The 20267-nt window shown below is 39.7% G+C and overlaps 2 protein-coding genes across 10 annotated transcripts in view; one reads left to right on the forward strand and one right to left on the reverse strand.

Moving 5' to 3' along the window:
- tfb1m (transcription factor B1, mitochondrial) overlaps positions 1 to 6291 on the forward strand; it is a 41447-nt gene extending 35156 nt beyond the window's left edge. For both annotated transcript variants that reach the window (XM_067368430.1, XM_067368431.1), the window contains exons 7-8: positions 3203 to 3330; positions 5643 to 6291. In XM_067368430.1, the coding sequence (XP_067224531.1) occupies positions 3203 to 3330; positions 5643 to 5922 (408 nt within the window). In that variant the 3' untranslated portion in view covers positions 5923 to 6291. The remainder of the gene's footprint in view (positions 1 to 3202; positions 3331 to 5642) is intronic.
- A 1211-nt stretch (positions 6292 to 7502) lies between these two features.
- Positions 7503 to 20267, reverse strand: part of tiam2a (TIAM Rac1 associated GEF 2a) — a 133200-nt gene continuing 120435 nt past the window's right edge. For 7 of the 8 annotated variants that reach the window (XM_067368406.1, XM_067368407.1, XM_067368402.1 and 4 more), the window contains 7 exons: positions 15279 to 15397; positions 15070 to 15178; positions 14693 to 14751; positions 13085 to 13181; positions 12913 to 12994; positions 12671 to 12828; positions 7503 to 9030 (listed from right to left, as the gene is read on the reverse strand). In XM_067368406.1, coding sequence (XP_067224507.1) covers positions 8429 to 9030; positions 12671 to 12828; positions 12913 to 12994; positions 13085 to 13181; positions 14693 to 14751; positions 15070 to 15178; positions 15279 to 15397 — 1226 coding nt within the window. In that variant the 3' untranslated portion in view covers positions 7503 to 8428. The remainder of the gene's footprint in view (positions 9031 to 12670; positions 12829 to 12912; positions 12995 to 13084; positions 13182 to 14692; positions 14752 to 15069; positions 15179 to 15278; positions 15398 to 20267) is intronic. The other variant, XM_067368409.1, reaches the window with a different exon arrangement.

Below are 20267 nucleotides of genomic sequence, written 5' to 3' on the forward strand. Positions count from 1 at the left end.
AAGGTTGTTAATGACAGTAATGTGTTTTTTTCTCTTGTAAGATGGTGACCACAACAGGAATACTGTCTGAGAGAGAATTATGGAATCGCAGGCTGTGACACTGACTAAATACAAGCAACATATTTTCAATGGTCAGTTGCATTGATTTAAAGGGTTTAGTTTGCCCAAAATGAAATTTCTGTCATTGTTTACTCACCCTCATGTCGTTCCAAACCTGTAAGACTTCAAAGGTCATATTTGGAACACAAATAAAGATATTTGAATGAAATCTGAGAGCTTTCTGTCCCTCCATTGACAGCAACACAACTACCACTTTCAAGCCCCAGAAAGGTAGTAAAGACATCATTAAAGGAATCTATGTGACTCCAGTGGTTTAACCTCAATTCTAGCGATGCAAGTGCTTTGTTTGTGCAATAAATAAACAAACATACCACTTTATTAATCTCCAATGCACGTAACAATGTCAGCTCTGGCGTCAACACAACACGCCTATGTTGTGCTGCTCTTGTGAACCTGTGTTGGAGATTTATATTTTGTAAATAAAGTGGTAAATTATGTTTGTTTGTTTTTTTGTTTTCTTTTGCTCGCAAACAAAGCACTCACATCTATTGGTGGGAACTGAGAACCAGTTCTTATCCAGAACCGGTAGTTTTTTTTTCATTTTTTTTTTTTAGTTTCGGTTCTGAAAATGGTTCAGGTGTGATGGGTGGGGGAAGGTCGTGGAGCGTATCCTTTACTAAAGACTTCTCATCTCATAAATATTACAGCAATGAATGCACTGAAAAGCCCTCGCTCTAATCATAAAGGTCAGATATCAATGCAGAGAGAGCGAGAGATGCACAAAGCTGCACAATTAATCTTAAAAAGATCGCATTCTCGATTTAATCGCCCACATGATCTAATTCCTGAATGACAATGATTCGCCCATGTATATTTGACAAAAAAACATTCAAATGTGCATTTGTGCTGCTTGAGAGAGCAGTTGGCGTGTTTAGATATAAACAGCTTCACAAACAATATTTTTAAACACAATATCATTATTTCTGCGTTACAAATATTCCAATCATCACAGAAGTATAGAAAAGTTTATTATACAGATATAAATGCTGATGTATGTTACCAATCAAAATAGAATAAATCACCTTTTGAAAGTAACTGGGTGCTTCAAATAATGACTGTATTGATTGCATTGTTACGCCACTAGGTGGCAACAAATTACTGTTAAAAATATAACTATCACTGAATCGTTCTTTCAGAAACAAGTGAAGTCTTTATGAATCCAACTTACAAAAATATTCTGTTTCACCTGTCTGGATCTTATGTGTGTTTAAGCATCTTATTTGTGTTGAATTTGTGGAAACCCTTTACAATAAGGTTCATTAGTTAATGTATTAACTAACATGAACTAACCATGAGCAATACATTTGTTACTGTATTTGTTAATCTTTGTTAACCTTAGTTAATAAAAATACAGATGTTCATATTGTTCATGTTAGTTCACAGTGCATTAACTGATGTTAACAAATACAACTCTTGATTTTAATAATGTATTAGTAAATACTGAAATTAACATTAACAAAGATGAAAAAATGCTGTAGAAATGCAGTTCATTATTAGTTCATGTTTAGGTAGTTAACTGATATTAACTAATGAACCTTATTGTAAAGTGAATTTGTTGAGATGAACAGTCTGTTAAATTCATTTTATAAGAATAATAAACACAAAAAGGACTGTTTGAGTTGAGTATTGTGCATTTTTCTCCCTTTTTTTAATATTATTATTATTGGTGGTTTAATATTTTTAATGGAATCAAAACCAGAAAAGTTCTCATGATTCCCAACCCTACATATAATCACTTAATTGAGGTTAAACCACTGGAGTCACATGGATTCCTTTAATGATGTCTTTACTAACTTTCTGGGGCTTGAAAGTGGTAGTTGTGTAGCTGTCAATGGAGGGACAGAAATCTCTCAGATTTCATTAAAAATATCTTAATTTGTGTTCTGAAGATGAACGAAGTTTTACAGGTGTGGAATGACATGAGGGTGAGTAATTAATGACAGAATTTCAATTTTTGGGTGAACTAACCCTTTAAGGTTAAGGATTCTCTCATAAGTTTATTTTATTAGGTTGATCGAGGGCATATTATAGGCATATATCCATATGCAACTTTATCTGGTTGCTCCTAAATCCTGTTTCTTTGTGACTTGTTAGGGACTTGAATGTACTTGGTCAAAATTTCAGACCCCTGGGAAAAAAAAAAGGTCCCAAGTGTTTTATTTTAAAACCAGTGTCCCTGGTGGGGTAAATGACAGGTGGCCAAATTGATTTCCTGAATGTTGGTTCTTGTCCTGCACAGTCGAGGCAGATGAGCCAATGGTTTCTGAAAGCTCTTGTCACATCTTCACTTCTCTGTCATCTCCAGTTTATTGCTTTTTTTGTAGCCTTAAACACCAGAAAGGAGCTTCAAATCCTTGTATCATGCTCATAATTTATTTAAATTGAGCCCAGGAGTGGAAGAATCTAGCCGAAGTCAAGAATCCTGCATGATTGTGACTCAAGCAGATGGGTTTATGTTAAACTACAGTAAGCCACGCAGCTGAAATACAGCACAAATCACCTACAGCTAATTGCAGTTCATCTGTTCATCTCCATTATAGGGGCATTCCAACACAATTCTCAGAATCCACATTCTGGAAGAGTGAATAATGCAGGCATAATGCACTGCTACAGGTCTACCAAAATGATGTCTCCACACCACAATTACATGAGAGAAACAGGTTTTAGTCTGGGCACAGCAGGTGTCTGTGACGGTTTTGCATAAAGAATCAAAGAAAGCTCGAGCATCCCTCTACAGCGGCACTAGACTTTGGCTATAAGAACATTTTAGGATGCAACAATGTAACAAGAGACTCACTATTCACATTTGAAGAGGCTTGTTTTGATGCTCCTTCAAACAGGTGTTACTGTAGCAACCGGAACCGGCTTGTCATCCCGCAGCGTCACGACCTCCTCCTCTCCCAATCCTCTGCTTTTCTTCATGCGTATATATTCCCTTTTTTTGCGCTAGTTTCCATTCCTTTTCTCCCCTTCACTGGAGTGGGAGTATCTCTTGAATATGGTCTCCATGTGTAACACTGTTGTCTGTGTGTGTGTGTGTGTGTGTGTGTGTTTGCATCTCATCGCCCCGCGGTGTGCGTAGGTGGATGTGGGGGTGGTGCACTTCACTCCGCTGGCTCAGCCCCAGATCCAGCAGCCCTTCAAGCTGGTCGAGAAGATTGTCAAAAACGCCTTCCAGTTCCGGAGGAAGCACTGCCGCAGAGGACTCCAGTAAGCATTCATCAGGCTTTCTTTCCATCAACTACTTTTCAAAACTCCTCTCTTTGCCTCTATTCTCAGTGTTTAGTTTGGGTATAACTAAAGGATGGACCTTTTTCAGGGTGGACACCATTATTAGAGGCAAATGAAACAAGGTTGTGAGAGATAGAAGTACAGCCCGCACAATGGCTTGTACCTGTTGTGTACCTTCACTGATGAAAGTGATTCTGTGGTGAAGTAAATACTACAGGAAAAATAAGTTCTATATTAAAGGATTAGTCCACTTTTAAATAAACTTTTCCTGATAATTTACTCACCCCCATGTCATCCAAGATGTCCATGTCTTTCTTTCTTCAGTCGAAAAGAAATTAAGGTTTTTGATGAAAACATTCCAGGATTTTTTCCATATAGTGGACTTCAATGGGCACCAAACAGTTGAAGGTCAAAATTACAGTTTCAATGCAGCTTCAAATTGTTCTACATGATCCCAGACGAGAAATAATGGACTAGAGAAACCATCACTCATTTTCTAAAAAAAATTTAATTTTATACATTTTAACCATAAATGCTCATCTTGAACTAGCTCTCTTCTTCTTCTCTATTAGAATTACGGCAGTGTAGACGCTGCTAAGTGTATTACTGCCCTCCACAGGTTAAAATTTGAACTAATTGTTATATACTATTGAACTAGCATATTGCATATAAAAATTTGTATGTAATTCTAAAAGAGAAGAAGAGAGCTAGTTCAAGATGAGCATTTATGGTTAAAATGTATACAATTTAAAAAATTTTTTTAGAAAATGAGTGATGGTTTCTCCAGATAAGACCATTATTTCTCGTCTGGGATCATGTAGAACAATTTGAAGCTGCAGTGAAACTAATTTTGACCTTCCAACTGTTTGGTGCCCATTGAAGTCCACTATATGGAAAAAAAAAATCCTGGAATGTTTTCATCAAAAACTTTAATTTCTTTTTGACTGAAGAAAGAAAGACATGGACATCTTGGATGACATGGGGGTGAGTAAATTATCAGGAAAAGTTTATTTAAAGGTGGACTAATACTTTAAGTTACTACTCAATTTAAGCTTGTAGAAATTAAAGCGTAAATATCAAACCTTCTAAGCTTTCTGATACTGGTGTTCCCATCATGCACTGAGACATAAATAATTAATAAGGTTGCTTTTTTTTCACTGTTTTCCATCTGTATTTACATTGTTTTAATTATTGCTTTTGTTGTTCACTTTAGTAACATGCTACTTTTTGACATCCAGAGTTAATTTTCTACTCAAAATGACACATTCATACTCAAAAATGATCCAATGAATGTTATCTTTATTGTGTACCAAGTTTGCAGTTTGAGTGGAAACCACATTATTTCTCATGCATAACATTATGAGCACTAACAGATGAAGTGAATAACACTGATGATCTCTTCATCACGGCACCTGTTAGTGTGTGGGATATATTAGGAAGCAAGTGAACATTTTGTGTTAGAAGCAGGAAAAATGGGCAAGCGTAAGGATTTGAGCGAGTTTGACAAAATTGTGATGGCTAGACGACTCCAAAACTGCAGCTGTTGTGGGTGTTCCCGGTCTGCAGTGGTCAGTATCTATCAAAAGTGCTCCAAGGAAGGAACAGTGGTGAACCGGCGACAGGGTCATGGGCTCATCGATGCACGTGGGGAGCGAAGGCTGGCCTGTGTGGTCCGATCCAACAGACGAGCTCCTGTAGCTCAAACTGCTCAAGAAGTTAATGCTGGTTCTGATAGAAAGGTGTCAGAATACACAGAGCATCACAGTTTGTTGCATATCGGAGTCAGTGTGATGCTTTGGGCAATGTTCTGCTGGGAAACTTTGGGTCCTGCCATCCATGTGGATGTCACTTTGACACGTACCACCTACCTAAGCATTGTTCTATACCATGAGTCAGCGTTCTGATGTAAACACAGAAGAGCTGCACTGCGTTAACTGTGCCAACAGCGTAGGAGACTGATGCAGACGAGAAGAAATTGTTGAACAAGTCATTATTTTTTTGTTTTGTTATAATGTACATTATGAATACCTTTGCAACGCATTAAACACGAAGGCTTTAAGGAAAGTGTTACTAAAAAGATTGGAAGTAATTCAGCAATTATGTGTCACCGGAGTGAGGGAGAACATTTGTAATACAAGCAGCTGTATAATCCGTACGTGTTGCTGCTTTTGTTTGACAAGCGTTAAGTGAACATCCGCACAGACCGCATAACGTCACTTCCATGCCACTTTTCAAGTTTTCTCTGTTAACACATTGTGTCAGCGTGTGAAGACTTTTCTTCTTTGCTGCAGGATGCTGTTCCCCGAGTGTCAGCGTCAGGAACTGACGGAAGAGTTGCTGCGCAGCGCTGATGTGGATCCCACACTGCGGCCCACAGAGATCTCTATTTCTGAATTCAGGGCTTTAGCAGACGCCTACAGCAAGCTTTGTGAGGAGAACCAAGGCCTCGTCGACTATGAATTCAGAGAGGAACTGAAACTCAAGCATCAGGCGAAGAGACGCTCGGGCAGTAGCCATAAAGGGCTTCACCTTCACACCACAACAGAGGAGAATGTTAATGGAAACCGCTAACGCAGACACTTCATGGTGACATTTTCAGCAGCTGGCATGCATTTTTCACTTTTTTCTTCTTGAATGGATGTATGTATAAGGGCAAGGTGGAAAAAAACTTTTGAAAGATGCAAGGAGCTTAAAATAAAGTCATGGGAGATATAATTTAAAAACATAGTTGTCACATAAATTTCACTGCTTTTTAAGTAGGAAGAAAGATTACATGAATCAAATCAGGCTCCTAGTCTCTCTCTGTACTGCTTAGAGGGAGAGACGGGGGTTGCCCAGAAAACATGTCATATCATAAAACAGTTCTGGGAATGCTTTAATCATTTTTCAGCAAGAGGCTGACATCCATCTGTCAGAGAAAAGCATTTGCCATCGTTACCTAAAAATAATTTGACTTTGATGAATAAATTATTTTACACGTTTTTTGGATACGTGTGTGTATATAAGATTGATGTTCCTTGTCTCTCTGTGACCTTATGCTTGTATTTAAAGGGTTAGTTCACCCCAGAATGAAAATTGGCATTAATTACTCACCCTCATGTTGTTCCAAACCCGTAAGACTTTTGTTCATCCTCAGAACACAAATTACGATACTTTGATGAAATCTAAGAGATTTCCGTTCCTTAACTGACTGCCTTGACACTTTGATGCTTCAAAGGCCCTTTTTCCACCTGGTATTAAGATGCATTTTGGTCGATTGGGTCACAAATGGACACTAAATACAGGTGTAAATGGGGAGTAAAATGTTTTGAGCTTGTCCACTTTCAACCACTTCCAGAGGTAGTTGAAAACACATTTGACCGGATTGCTTTTGTAGTGAAAACGCTCATGTGATCGAATGTGTTCGAACATCCACAAAAGACCACTTACTCTCCGCCTACTGACCTAATGCGTAAACATTATGGGAAGCGCGCTAGCCAGACAGGACTTAAACTTTGTTGGCTGGAGACCAAAGTTTGGTTTGAAGATGAAAAATGTACCAAGCACAATGTTCTCTCACCATTTCACAGAGTTCGGTGTGGTACTATCAGAGCAGAAATTGTCTCTGGTCACGTTCATATGTAAATTGTGCGAGCTTATTTTGTCCAATAGATCGAAACATCTGAAAGACCCAAACATGTACCCACCCATAGACCTTACCACGAAGAAATCAGGACAGAAGTGGTTGGAAGTGGACAAAAGAGGCGGATTAAAACACCAGGTGGAAATGGGATTGTGTCTGCCTCGTCTACTTATGATCCGATCGACCAAAACTCATCTTAATACCAGGTGGAAACGGGGCCAAAAAGTCCATAAAGAGATTGTAAAACTAATATGAATTAAGCAGTTTAGTCCAAATTTTCTGAAAAGACTCAATCACTTTGTATGACAAACAGATTTAATTTTTAATCGCATATAAACCTTGATCAACGAACACAAGCAGAAGATCAACTGAACATGAATGACACGTGAACAAACCTCTCAGATTTCATTCAAAATATCTTAATTTGTGTTCAGAAGATGAACGAAGTTCTTACAGGTGTAGAGCGACATGAGGGTGAGTAATAAATGACAGAAATGTCATTTTTGGGTGAACTAACCCTTTAATGTTCAATTTGAATGCTGAAAGCATGATTCATTTGTGTCATTTCTCAATGTATGCACTTTATTTGTTTATCAAACAGAAAAACAAAGTTTGTGCTTTTTTGCAGATTACAGAAAGTCATTAGGACAAAAATAATCCAATAACAACAATCAGACACCTTTTATTACAGTTTTTGACTGTGAAGTGTCAAACGTATATAAACTCTTAAAATTAAGTCACAGTAATCCATGAAAAAATAATATTTACACATTTGAACATTCTAAAAAAAAAGGACAACTGCAGGCTTTATTTTAGAGGTACATTTCCAGCATAGCACATTTAAATTCCTGATCGAATGTTTACAGCTGACCACTTTGTTATAGCGAAGCAGAAAGTATCATGGGTGGTTTATCAAATCCTCAACCCAAACTTTTGGATTCCTATTAAAATGAAATATATATTTATAAAAACTTGCTAATAAATAAAACGTTTTATACAAAGCAAATCCATGATAAAAGCAATGCTTATATTTAAAGCAAGAAATATTTGTAGTGTCCAAAACACAAGGCAAAATTAAAAACCTGACAAAATTCGGTTTCGTAGCTCGTAATATGTGTACGTGTGGGAAAACACACATGCCTTTGCCCTTCTTACACAGCGGAACTAAGACCAGTAATTTGGTTCTCTGGTGCAAAACAGTTGCTATGTGGGCAGTTCAGTAAATTAGTGCTGTGGATCATGGAGGACGCAATGCTTAACACCATCTTATTAAAGGTCTGTCAAACTGGTTCCACAAAAGATGGAAATAAGACTCTGCATTGACTGGCCTTCGGTTGCTTTCTTAAATTGGCTGATAGCGTTGGAAAGGCTGCATGGGATATGTGGCTCCACACCAGATCAAGCATATAGGTGTTGAAGCCAAGCTAAGCTTTGTTCTGAGGTGGCAATGTGGTACTATGACGCTGCTGCGTTCTTCGCCTCCGTGGTGTTGTCATAGAAGAAATCCTCGTTGACAACAGAGGTCAGGCTCTGCACGCTGAACTCCTTCTCCAGTAGTGAGTTAAGGTCAACATTATTTGCCATCATCTCTGTCTGGCTGTCCAATGAGTGGCTGTGTCGACGCATGTTCAGCAGGGCCGCCGGGCTGCGTCTAAGGCTACCCGTGCCTCTGCCAGGCTTGCGTTTGACCGCGCCGAAGTGAGCTCGCTTTACAGAAGACCGCCTTTCTGGAGTGTCCACTTCTCCGCTCTCCGGCTGCACACAGGGAGCAGGAGCCTGGGAGGCTTCCTCGGTCAGCTGAAGCCTGCAGAACTGGGCTTCGATAGCACTGGGATTGCCTCGCCACTCCTGCTGGTCGTTGTTCTCCTCGTCCTCATCACTGATGATGTTGGATTCTTTGAGGCCACTCTGTGACAGCTGATCCAGAGGAGCGCTGGCACTGCTGGTGGTTCCACTGCTTAAACTGGCTGAATCCGAGTCTGGCCTCGATGGATCATTGTTGGGGTTGGAACTGTCATTTGAAGGCAGTCTGGAGAGCAAAAACGGCCGAGAAGAACCTGTGGTGCACACATAAACGCAGTCATGGATGTTAAGATCTTAGAGTTAGAGTACAATCCATGTTAATTATCATCAGTATTTCAACACCATGTCTACACTAGATGCATGTGATGAAGCATTGCATTTTGACAGTAGACAAGACTCTTGTTCTTAAAGGTGCCCTAGAACGCGTTTTCACAAGATGTAATAAGTCTAAGGTGTCCCCTGAATGTGTCTGTGAAGTTTCAGCTCAAAATACCCCATAGACTCTATAATACAGTGCATAAACAAAGTTTACACAGCTAATATAACCCTCAAAATGGATCTTTACAAAATGTTCGTCATGCATGCTGTATGCATACATCAGATCATGTGAGTATAGTATTTATTTGGATGTTTACATTTGATTCTGAATGAGTTTGAGGCTGTGCTCCATGGCTAACGGGCTAAAGCTAACATTACACACTGTTGGAGAGATTTATAAAGAATGAAGTTGTGTTTATGAATTATACAGAATTATGCAGACTGCAAGTGTTTAAAAATGAAAATAACGATGACTCTCTTGTCTCTGTGAATACAGTAAGAAATGATGGTAACTTTAACCACATTTAACAGTACATTAGCAACATGCTAACGAAACCTTTAGAAAGACAATTTACAAATATCACTAAAAATATCATGATATCATGGATCATGTCAGTTATTATTGCTCAATCTACCATTTTTCGCTATTGTTCTTGCTTGCTTACCTAGTCTGATGATTCAGCTGTGCACAAATCCAGACGTTAAATACTTTCTGCCCTTGTCTAATGCCTTGAACATGCACTGGCATATGCAAATATTGGGGGCGTACATATTAATGATCCCAACTGTTGCGTAATAGTCGGTGATATATTTAGATTCACTTTTTCTTCAGAGGTCTTTTAAACAAATGATATTTATATAAGAAGGAGGAAACAATGGTGTACTCACTGTACTGTATGTCATTTCCATGTACTGAACTCTTGTTAGTCAATTTTGCCAAGGTAAATTCAATTTTCAATTCTATGGCACCATTAAGCTACACAAGCCACTTTGTTTTGACACTTCAGAACAGTGGTTTTCAGTCCTTGTTCAGGAGACCCACCGCTTTGCACATTTTTTATATCTCTTGTAGTTTTTCCAAAAGTAAACCAAGTCAGTACTGAAATTTTGAGCGCTGTTGAATGGATTCTTAAACACCTCTGATTGGCCATTGTGTTCACGCACTCAACAGATGTCTGTGATTGGCTACAATGATCAACAAAAACATGTTGTAAATATAGCTGCGAGCAGCGATTATCGGGGTTCAAGCACTTTAAGGCCTTTAAGCACATGCGTAAAAAAGGTATAATGTTTTAATTAGCAAGCCTGTATCCATCTCGAGACCATTTACAGCCAATACAGGCAATTTACCAAAGGAAATATATGGTTTTAAAGCTTTTTAACAGTTACTGCGGTTGAGCCAAAAACCTAGGACTAGTTCACCAAAGCTGTTTTTTTAAATAATCTTCAATATTTAACGAATGTTTTGATGAACAGCGGTAGTCCTAGAGCCTTTACGCACGTGAAAAATTTGAAGGTGTCCCCTGGTGGCCTATTTCTTTCAAATTTCTCACAGGCCTCTAGTGCCGGGAGTCAAACAGGCCCAGTGAGTTTCTTTCCAATCAACTTCCGATAACTTTGTTTGATGGCTGCTCAAACTTCATTGGCCGTTTTTTTGAGATACGTCAGTGTGCTCATAGACAGTCATGGCTCCTTGGACACTGCAATGCCAGTCAAGACAATTGGACTAACAGTGAAGTAGTTATAGCCATTTTCATGTTTTTTTTTTTTTTTTTCCTGTTATAGCACTACCAAGTGGCCAGTTGCCACATCCTTTTAGGCAGGAACACACCAAGCCACCTGCTGGTTCAGGAAGGCATTTAATCTCAGGCAGGTGCAGAAAGGACGTGCTAGTTGGCTATCGGCTGTTGAGCGTCGGTTTGGTGTGTCAGGGCAACTTTGGACACAGACTCTACCAACGTGATCCAACCCTGCAGTCTGCTTTCATCACCACTAGTTCGTCAGCGTCAACTTGGTGTGTTCCTGCCTTTACACGCGACCACAGAATGAGCTCTTACATGTGTGCTGAGTTTGGTGAGAATATCTCATTATGTTCACAAGTTATCCGCTTGTTAAGACATGACGCAAGGAACGCCATTTCTGGGTCCAAGCTTGAGAATGGCATCTCCACGGCCGTTTATGAGCGCTATTTATTCATATTAAAAATTTAACATTTTAAAGTTAAATATTTAAAATACTTAGTCTACACAACAGTCTCTGTGCTCACAGCGTCACAGACATTAATATTTTAACGATTTATAAAAGATAAATCACTGTGGGATCTCATCTGGGATTTTGGTATGGAGATAAAGGTTATTATTATAATTTTTTGGAAGTATTACACCACATCATGTGTGTATATTAGAAACATTTGTTGTTTTCTTGTGGTATAGAAAGAGCGTTTGGACCTGGAAGCACTGCTGCGTGATGTCAGACTTAAACGGATAGCCATTTTAGTAAAAGTGGCTCCACCCATTTTGAATGTTTTGGCAAATTTTTGATATTTTGACAATCAGACTCCAGAGAATCTTGCTGCACTGGTTTAATTCCGATCAAAAACCTATGACTAGTTTGCAAATACCTGACAATTTTGCCAGAATGAAGAGCGAATCCAAGGCATTCATTTTGGCCATCTTGAGCCAAGGACTCCAACGATATAAGAGACTTGATGCTGCTTACACAGATACACACGGGAGTGTTTTTTATACATTGATAGATGGATCCGTTGATAGATGCCTGCTTTCAAACACTCCCGTGTGTATCTGTGCAAGGGCTCGGTGAAGATAATCAAAGATGTCTATTAACAACATGTTTTTGAAGCGTTGATCATTGGAGCCAATCACAGACATATCTGATCAGAGGTGTTTACGAATCCGCTCAACAGCACTCAAAATGCTAGGGGGAAATGCTGGTATCGTCGCATTTTTAAATTTCAGAACTGATTTGGAACTGATGTCGGTACTTTTGACAACCCTAGTCTCTTATCTGACACCTGATTGAGATCATCAGCTCATTAGGTGAGAGCTCCAAGAACTGAACTGAGTGTCAGAGAGGCGAGACATAATGTAATGAAATGAGAGGTGGGTCTCCAGAACCAGGATTGAAAACCTCTGCTTTAGACTGAATTGATCCAACGGCAGATAAATGACAGACAGCCCAAGCAGTCACTCAAATGGCTGTTGCCGTCTACCATTTTGTCCATCAAATTCCTTTTTCCTTTCAATAATAGTTATACAGAATGGCTAGTTAATGGAGTTTTGTTTCTGTTTTCGAAATTGGGCAGTAATCTAAAAAAAAAATGCAAGCCTTTAATCAGACGTTTTTTTTAATGACCAACTCGCAACATCCTTTTGTTTGGCAGCTTGCGATGTAGTAATTGTTTACCCATGGACATCCGGTGAAGTCTTGCCTCGAGATTATAGCTGTTGGTTCTGTAAAGTTCAGCTTCAGCACTTCCACTGTGATGTAACACAATGTTGTCCACTTCCAGTGCAGACACAGTATCAGACATGTAAGTAAAGGGGAGCTCACACTGACCTAGCTTAGCAGAAGCTGGCAGAGTTTTCCGAAGGGGACTAAGACGCTTTTTACAGACTCTCTCCGACTGCTGCTCAACTTTTTGCTTGTTTCGACGCAAGTTCTCCCGCAGGATGGAACGCATCACCCGGATGATGTTGACTTTGCACTCTGGAGTGCTGCAAGAAAATGTCAAATGTTAAGCTCTGTATGGAATAAAATGGGACACTAAGTTTATAAATGACCAAGTAGGTAATTCCCACCTGCTGCACAGCTGGAACACCGTCTCCGGCCTGCCCTCTTTTTGTGATTTGGTGTGGATCAGCTCCCAGATGCAGTCTGTGTCTTCAGACAACATTAAAAGGCGAGGTTGATTATTTGTACATTTGGAAATTACTGTTACATCAAACTGTCTCTATGAGATGTGTGTCTTACCTGCAGTATTGCCCAGTCTAACCTGCAGTGCTGACAGGGGAATGAGCCAGCGAAACTTGAATGGATCCTGATCTGCATGGGCTGATCTTGAAGTTGGCTGGGAAACAAAAGCATGCACATGACATTGAAGAAATTTATAGAATTTATATTTTTATTAAAACTGTACCATAACTTCAAATGACCAAACACCATTAATGAAAAGAAATCTGCAAAAACGCTTTAATCCAAAATCTGCATATTTATATGTCAAAAGGATGAATACTTAACCCTTGTAAGCTGTTCGTTTGGAACATACACTCAAGGCTACTGCGGTCTCCAGACAATAAAATTAGATTTGGTAACTAAATAATGTTTAAAAATAATAATAATAATAATTGTTGTCATTTTATTAATGTTATAAATTTATATAAATAAATTAATAAATATTTTTAAATAGGTTGTTCCCCTCCAAAGAAACATCCATATATGTAAAATTCAAAATTCACTTTAAAAAAGCTCCACATTTCAAATTTTCAATCATGGAGATATCATGAATAATTTGCCATATTTGGAAAAAAAGTAAAAGTAAAAAATGATCACTTTCACCAATAGATGACTATAGCTCCACTATTGCTATTTGCTATTTACAATGCTATTTGATATGCTTTTTGACTTACTGACAGACATATTTGCACATTTTTTTTCCCAGTTGGATTCATATCTACATATTATGAAATCACAATGATACAATAAAAATCACTGTCTGTCCAAGTTTAGCATTTTTTTGTACTAAAGTGAGTTTTTTACTGAAGTTTGTGCTAAATTGTATTGTCTCATCCTTTCATCTCTCTCTCTCTGTGTGTGTGTGTGTGTGTGTGTGTGTGTGTGTGTGTGTGTGTGTGTGTGTGTGTGTGTGTGTGTGTGTGTGTGTGTGTGTGTGTGTGTGTGTGTGTGTGTGAGAGAGAGAGAGAGAGAGACACACACTTCATTTCTGTCTGTGTGTTCTTCATTGCTTGAGTGCGACTTTTTTCCACACTAACATAAAAGAAGATACCATGTACACCGTGTGTGTGTGTGTGTGTGTGTGTGTGTGTAGATCTACAATGTGTTAACAGCGTTACAAAGTTTAATGCCATTTGGATAAAGGGAATTTTTATTTTTTATTTTGAGTAAACTAATAGCTTACAAGGGTTAATCAAATGACTGTCCATATTTATATTTAGGATTGTTTTCTAAACTTGTCACAGTATCCATCTTATTTTTCAACGCGGAAGTAAGGTGTTTTCTGTGAATGCGTGAGACTTCCGATTTATGAGACAATATAGGGAAATAACGAGAAGAATATCAAAGTGCATTAAACTGTAAAACTGTTTGCACTACAAACCAGTGTGTTTATAATTAAGACAAAAAATGCAAATAATATGATAAGAAATACCAGTTTGCAATATTAAGCATCATAACGAGCATTTTTTTACAGCTAAAAATAACTGTATACATTAAATTTACAAATTTCCCACTCTTTAACTGAAAAATAAGGTGGATAATACATGAAAAAAGAAAAGACAAAATGAAGGGACCCTTTTAAAGAGCTGCTAAAGTAATTAGACCCAAAGTGAAAACAAGACTCACCATCTTCTTTTTCACTTTGTTGTTCTCCCTGTACAGCAGTATCACAGCTCTCTTAAAAACTAATGAGACAAATCAGAGAGTCAAGCAGATATGTTAATTTTAGAAAACGACAGAATTCTTTGTCTTTGAGGATACAGAACTGCTGCCAAAACAAGCCCAACATACTTTCACAAAGCTATAAAAAGCTCTGAGGATAGTTCAAGCCGAGTGTTGCATGACGACAGAACTCAGGCAATATATGGGAAAGTAGAAGATTTGTGCATTTGTTTAAAAAGTTAAAAAAACTACTAATATATTAAGGTATAAAATATTTGTTTTGGCACATGAAAATATAACTAAGAATGTAATGGTTTCATGGAAAAAGAGCAAAGCCTCACCAAAAACAGTCAGCTCAGGGTCCTTTTTCATACGGCCCAGCGACGGGAGCGGGTTGAGCCAGATCACAGAGGAATGCATGAGGAACTGTCCCATTGAAATCTCTGAGACCTGGGAGAAAAAGAGGAAGAGAGAGACAGATGATAACTGAATAAACTGAGTTAAATCAGGGTATTACCCTGGTGCGTTCAGACTGTTTATGCAGCTGTACCTCTTTCTCAGAGCCACTTTGCTCTGCTACCAGCTGGTCAAATACTGCACCATAGTCCTCATAGATCTTCTGCATCTCATTGATGTGGCTCGCAACTTTTTCCATTTCCTTAAGTGCCTCTGTAAAAAGAAAAAACTGTTTTAAGATACATTCACACTGGCTTCGATTCCAGAAAAACGAGTTCACACTGAAATGTTGACTGCAGTTTGACATCAATCCAGAGCCGGAATGCCCCAAAACACCCTTGGTAACATTAGTGGGAACAATCCTGGAATTTAGTTCACCCAAATATTACAACTGACATTGATGAATTACCCTCATGTCATTCTGACCCTTTCGCAGAACATAATTATTATTATTTATTTTTAACAATTTAGCTATTTTTAAAAATTAAAAAATTTAAATTTCCTCAGTGGTTCCTGGTCACAAATGCATGAAAATTCCAGGTTGGAGATTTCCTCGAAACACGCTCTTTAAAGGGTTAGTTATTAATTACTCACCTTCATGTCGTTTGAGCTTCCACAAGAACCAATAAGGTTTATTCTCGTGTTACGCAGCACGTTTGAGCTTCCGCAAGAACCAATGAGGTTCATTCTCATGTTACGCAGCACGTTTGAGCTTCTGTAAGAACCAATGAGGTTCATTCTCGTGTTACGCAGCACGTTTGAGCTTCCGCAAGAACCAATGAGGTTCATTCTCATGTTACGCAGCACGTTTGAGCTTCAGCAAGAACCAATGAGGTTCATTCTCATGTTACGCAGCACGTTTGAGCTTCAACAAGAACCAATGAGGTTCATTCTCGTGTTACGCAGCACGTTTGAGCTTCTGTAAGAACCAATGAGGTTCATTCTCGTGTTACGCAGCACGTTTGAGCTTCCGCAAGAACCAATGAGGTTCATTCTCATGTTACGCAGCACGTTTGAGCTTCAGCAAGAACCAATGAGGTTCATTCTCATGTTACGCAGCACGTTTGAGCTTCCGCAAGAACCAATGAGGTTCATTCTCATGTTACGCAGCACGTTTGAGCTTCCACAAGAACCAATAAGGTTTATTCTCGTGTTACGCAGCACGTTTGAGCTTCCGCAAGATCCAATGAGGTTCATTCTCGTGTTACACGGCACGTTTGAGCTTCTGCAAGAACCAATGAGGTTCACTCTTGTGTTACACGGCACGTTTGAGCTTCCGCAAGATCCAATGAGGTTCATTCTCGTGTTACACGGCACGTTTGAGCTTCCGCAAGATCCAATGAGGTTCATTCTCGTGTTACACGGCACGTTTGAGCTTCTGCAAGATCCAATGAGGTTCATTCTCGTGTTACACGGCACGTTTGAGCTTCCGCAAGATCCAATGAGGTTCATTCTCGTGTTACGCAGCACGTTTGAGCTTCCTCAAGATCCAATGAGGTTCATTCTCGTGTTACACGGCACGTTTGAGCTTCCGCAAGATCCAATGAGGTTCATTCTCGTGTTACGCAGCACGTTTGAGCTTCAAAAGAACCAATGAGGTTCATTCTCGTGTTACGCAGCACGTTTGAGCTTCCGCAAGATCCAATGAGGTTCATTCTCGTGTTACGCAGCACGTTTGAGCTTCAAAAGAACCAATGAGGTTCATTCTCGTGTTACGCATCACGTTTGAGCTTCAGAAAGAACCAATGAGGTTCATTCTCGTGTTACGCATCACGTATGAGCTTCAGAAAGAACCAATGAGGTTCATTCTCGTGTTACGCATCACGTTTGAGCTTCCGCAAGATCCAATGAGGTTCATTCTCATGCTACACAGCACGTTTGAGCTTCTGCAAGAACCAATGAGGTTCATTCTCGTGTTACGCAGCACGTTTGAGCTTCTGCAAGAACCAATGAGGTTCATTCTCGTGTTACGCAGCACGTTTGAGCTTCTGCAAGAACCAATGAGGTTCATTCTCATGTTACGCAGCACGTTTGAGCTTCTGCAAGAACCAATGAGGTTCATTCTCGTGTTACGCATCACGTTTGAGCTTCAACAAGAACCAATGAGGTTCATTCTCGTGTTACGCAGCACGTTTGAGCTTCTGCAAGAACCAGTGAGGTTCATTCTCATGTTACGCAGCACGTTTGAGCTTCAAGAACCAATGAGGTTCATTCTCATGTTACGCAGCACGTTTGAGCTTCAACAAGAACCAATGAGGTTCATTCTCGTGTTACGCATCACGTTTGAGCTTCAACAAGAACCAATGAGGTTCATTCTCGTGTTACGCAGCACGTTTGAGCTTCTGCAAGAACCAATGAGGTTCATTCTCGTGTTACGCAGCACGTTTGAGCTTCTGCAAGAACCAATGAGGTTCATTCTCGTGTTACGCATCACGTTTGAGCTTCAACAAGAACCAATGAGGTTCATTCTCGTGTGTTACGCAGCACGTTTGAGCTTCAGCAAGAACCAATGAGGTTCATTCTCGTGTTACACGGCACGTTTGAGCTTCAGAAAGAACCAATGAGGTTCATTCTCGTGTTACGCAGCACGTTTGAGCTTCAAAAGAACCAATGAGGTTCATTCTCGTGTTACGCATCACGTTTGAGCTTCAGAAAGAACCAATGAGGTTCATTCTCGTGTTACGCATCACGTATGAGCTTCAGAAAGAACCAATGAGGTTCATTCTCGTGTTACGCATCACGTTTGAGCTTCCGCAAGATCCAATGAGGTTCATTCTCATGCTACACAGCACGTTTGAGCTTCTGCAAGAACCAATGAGGTTCATTCTCGTGTTACGCAGCACGTTTGAGCTTCTGCAAGAACCAATGAGGTTCATTCTCGTGTTACGCAGCACGTTTGAGCTTCTGCAAGAACCAATGAGGTTCATTCTCATGTTACGCAGCACGTTTGAGCTTCTGCAAGAACCAATGAGGTTCATTCTCGTGTTACGCAGCACGTTTGAGCTTCAAGAACCAATGAGGTTCATTCTCGTGTTACGCAGCACGTTTGAGCTTCTGCAAGAACCAATGAGGTTCATTCTCGTGTTACGCAGCACGTTTGAGCTTCTGCAAGAACCAATGAGGTTCATTCTCGTGTTACGCATCACGTTTGAGCTTCAACAAGAACCAATGAGGTTCATTCTCGTGTGTTACGCAGCACGTTTGAGCTTCAGCAAGAACCAATGAGGTTCATTCTCGTGTTACGCAGCACGTTTGAGCTTCAGCAAGAACCAATGAGGTTCATTCTCGTGTTACGCAGCACGTTTGAGCTTCTGCAAGAACCAATGAGGTTCATTCTCGTGTTACGCAGCACGTTTGAGCTTCTGCAAGAACCAATGAGGTTCATTCTCGTGTTACGCAGCACGTTTGAGCTTCTGCAAGAACCAATGAGGTTCATTCTCATGTTACGCAGCACGTTTGAGCTTCTGCAAGAACCAATGAGGTTCATTCTCGTGTTACGCATCACGTTTGAGCTTCAACAAGAACCAATGAGGTTCATTCTCGTGTTACGCAGCACGTTTGAGCTTCTGCAAGAACCAGTGAGGTTCATTCTCATGTTACGCAGCACGTTTGAGCTTCAAGAACCAATGAGGTTCATTCTCATGTTACGCAGCACGTTTGAGCTTCAACAAGAACCAATGAGGTTCATTCTCGTGTTACGCATCACGTTTGAGCTTCAACAAGAACCAATGAGGTTCATTCTCGTGTTACGCAGCACGTTTGAGCTTCTGCAAGAACCAATGAGGTTCATTCTCGTGTTACGCAGCACGTTTGAGCTTCTGCAAGAACCAATGAGGTTCATTCTCGTGTTACGCATCACGTTTGAGCTTCAACAAGAACCAATGAGGTTCATTCTCGTGTGTTACGCAGCACGTTTGAGCTTCAGCAAGAACCAATGAGGTTCATTCTCGTGTTACACGGCACGTTTGAGCTTCAGCAAGAACCAATGAGGTTCATTCTCGTGTTACGCAGCACGTTTGAGCTTCTGCAAGAACCAATGAGGTTCATTCTTGTGTTACGCAGCACGTTTGAGATTCCGCAAGAACCAATGAGGTTCATTCTCGTGTTACGCGGCACGTTTGAGCTTCAGCAATGTAGCGATGTACAGTTATTAATCAATTTATGGATGAAATATGAATATCATAATTCAGAAAGCTTTATGACGTTCATATATCGACCCAACGGGGAATTAAACATATATGGTGAATTAACTACAACGAATTATAATCAATCACATATATGATTAGTTCTGGTTGAATAATTATGTGGAAAACTATCAGTTCGTCCACCGAAACGGACAATTATCCACAGATTATCATGACAGAAATGTTATTCTCGGGCCGGGAGACTAACTTTCTATCATAGCCTTCAAATATAGAGCAAGGATATTAGAATCAGAACGTTAAAGTGACTCGGTTGTTGCTAAAATGAGCAAGTGAACAAAAAGCATGGATAAAATGAGTTTAATATACGAAACGGGTAATACACAGGTTATACGGCTAAATGGACACAAGTAAATACAAATACATACAAAGTAGAGGGAAAGGCAGAAACGAAAGAGATGATCAAAGCAGGTCAAATTGCAACAGTTCACCTTTAAGAGCCAGCAAGGAAACTCAGTATTTAAGATCGTAAAAACGTTATACTTGCATAGGTTAGTCAGGGTGCTTGGAGTTTTGGAGCGCTCGGTTTGATAGTTGCTTCTTCTTCCGGAGGTTGTTTCGGCGAAGTTTCAAACGAAGGTTTAACTGTTGTAATATGACCGGAAAATAAAGAAGAGAGTCCGTCTTGACGGCAGGAACTCGTGCAGAAAACTTGTGCCACCAAAAGACGCGTGTCATGGTGTTTTAAAGACAACAAACCAGAACGCCTTACTGATAACGTCCTCCAATGATAGCGTTGCAATTTGGCGGGTTTCCACATTCCTTTGTCCTGTCTCCCGAATAAATTTATGGTATGTTGAATCAGTGCATTTCCTTCATAGTATTATTAAACATTGAACGATGCATTTGGCAGAAATGTAACGTACATGAGTGAATAGCTC

This window comes from Chanodichthys erythropterus, chromosome 18 (assembly GCF_024489055.1).
Source record: "Chanodichthys erythropterus isolate Z2021 chromosome 18, ASM2448905v1, whole genome shotgun sequence".
Classification (NCBI taxonomy): domain Eukaryota; kingdom Metazoa; phylum Chordata; class Actinopteri; order Cypriniformes; family Xenocyprididae; genus Chanodichthys; species Chanodichthys erythropterus.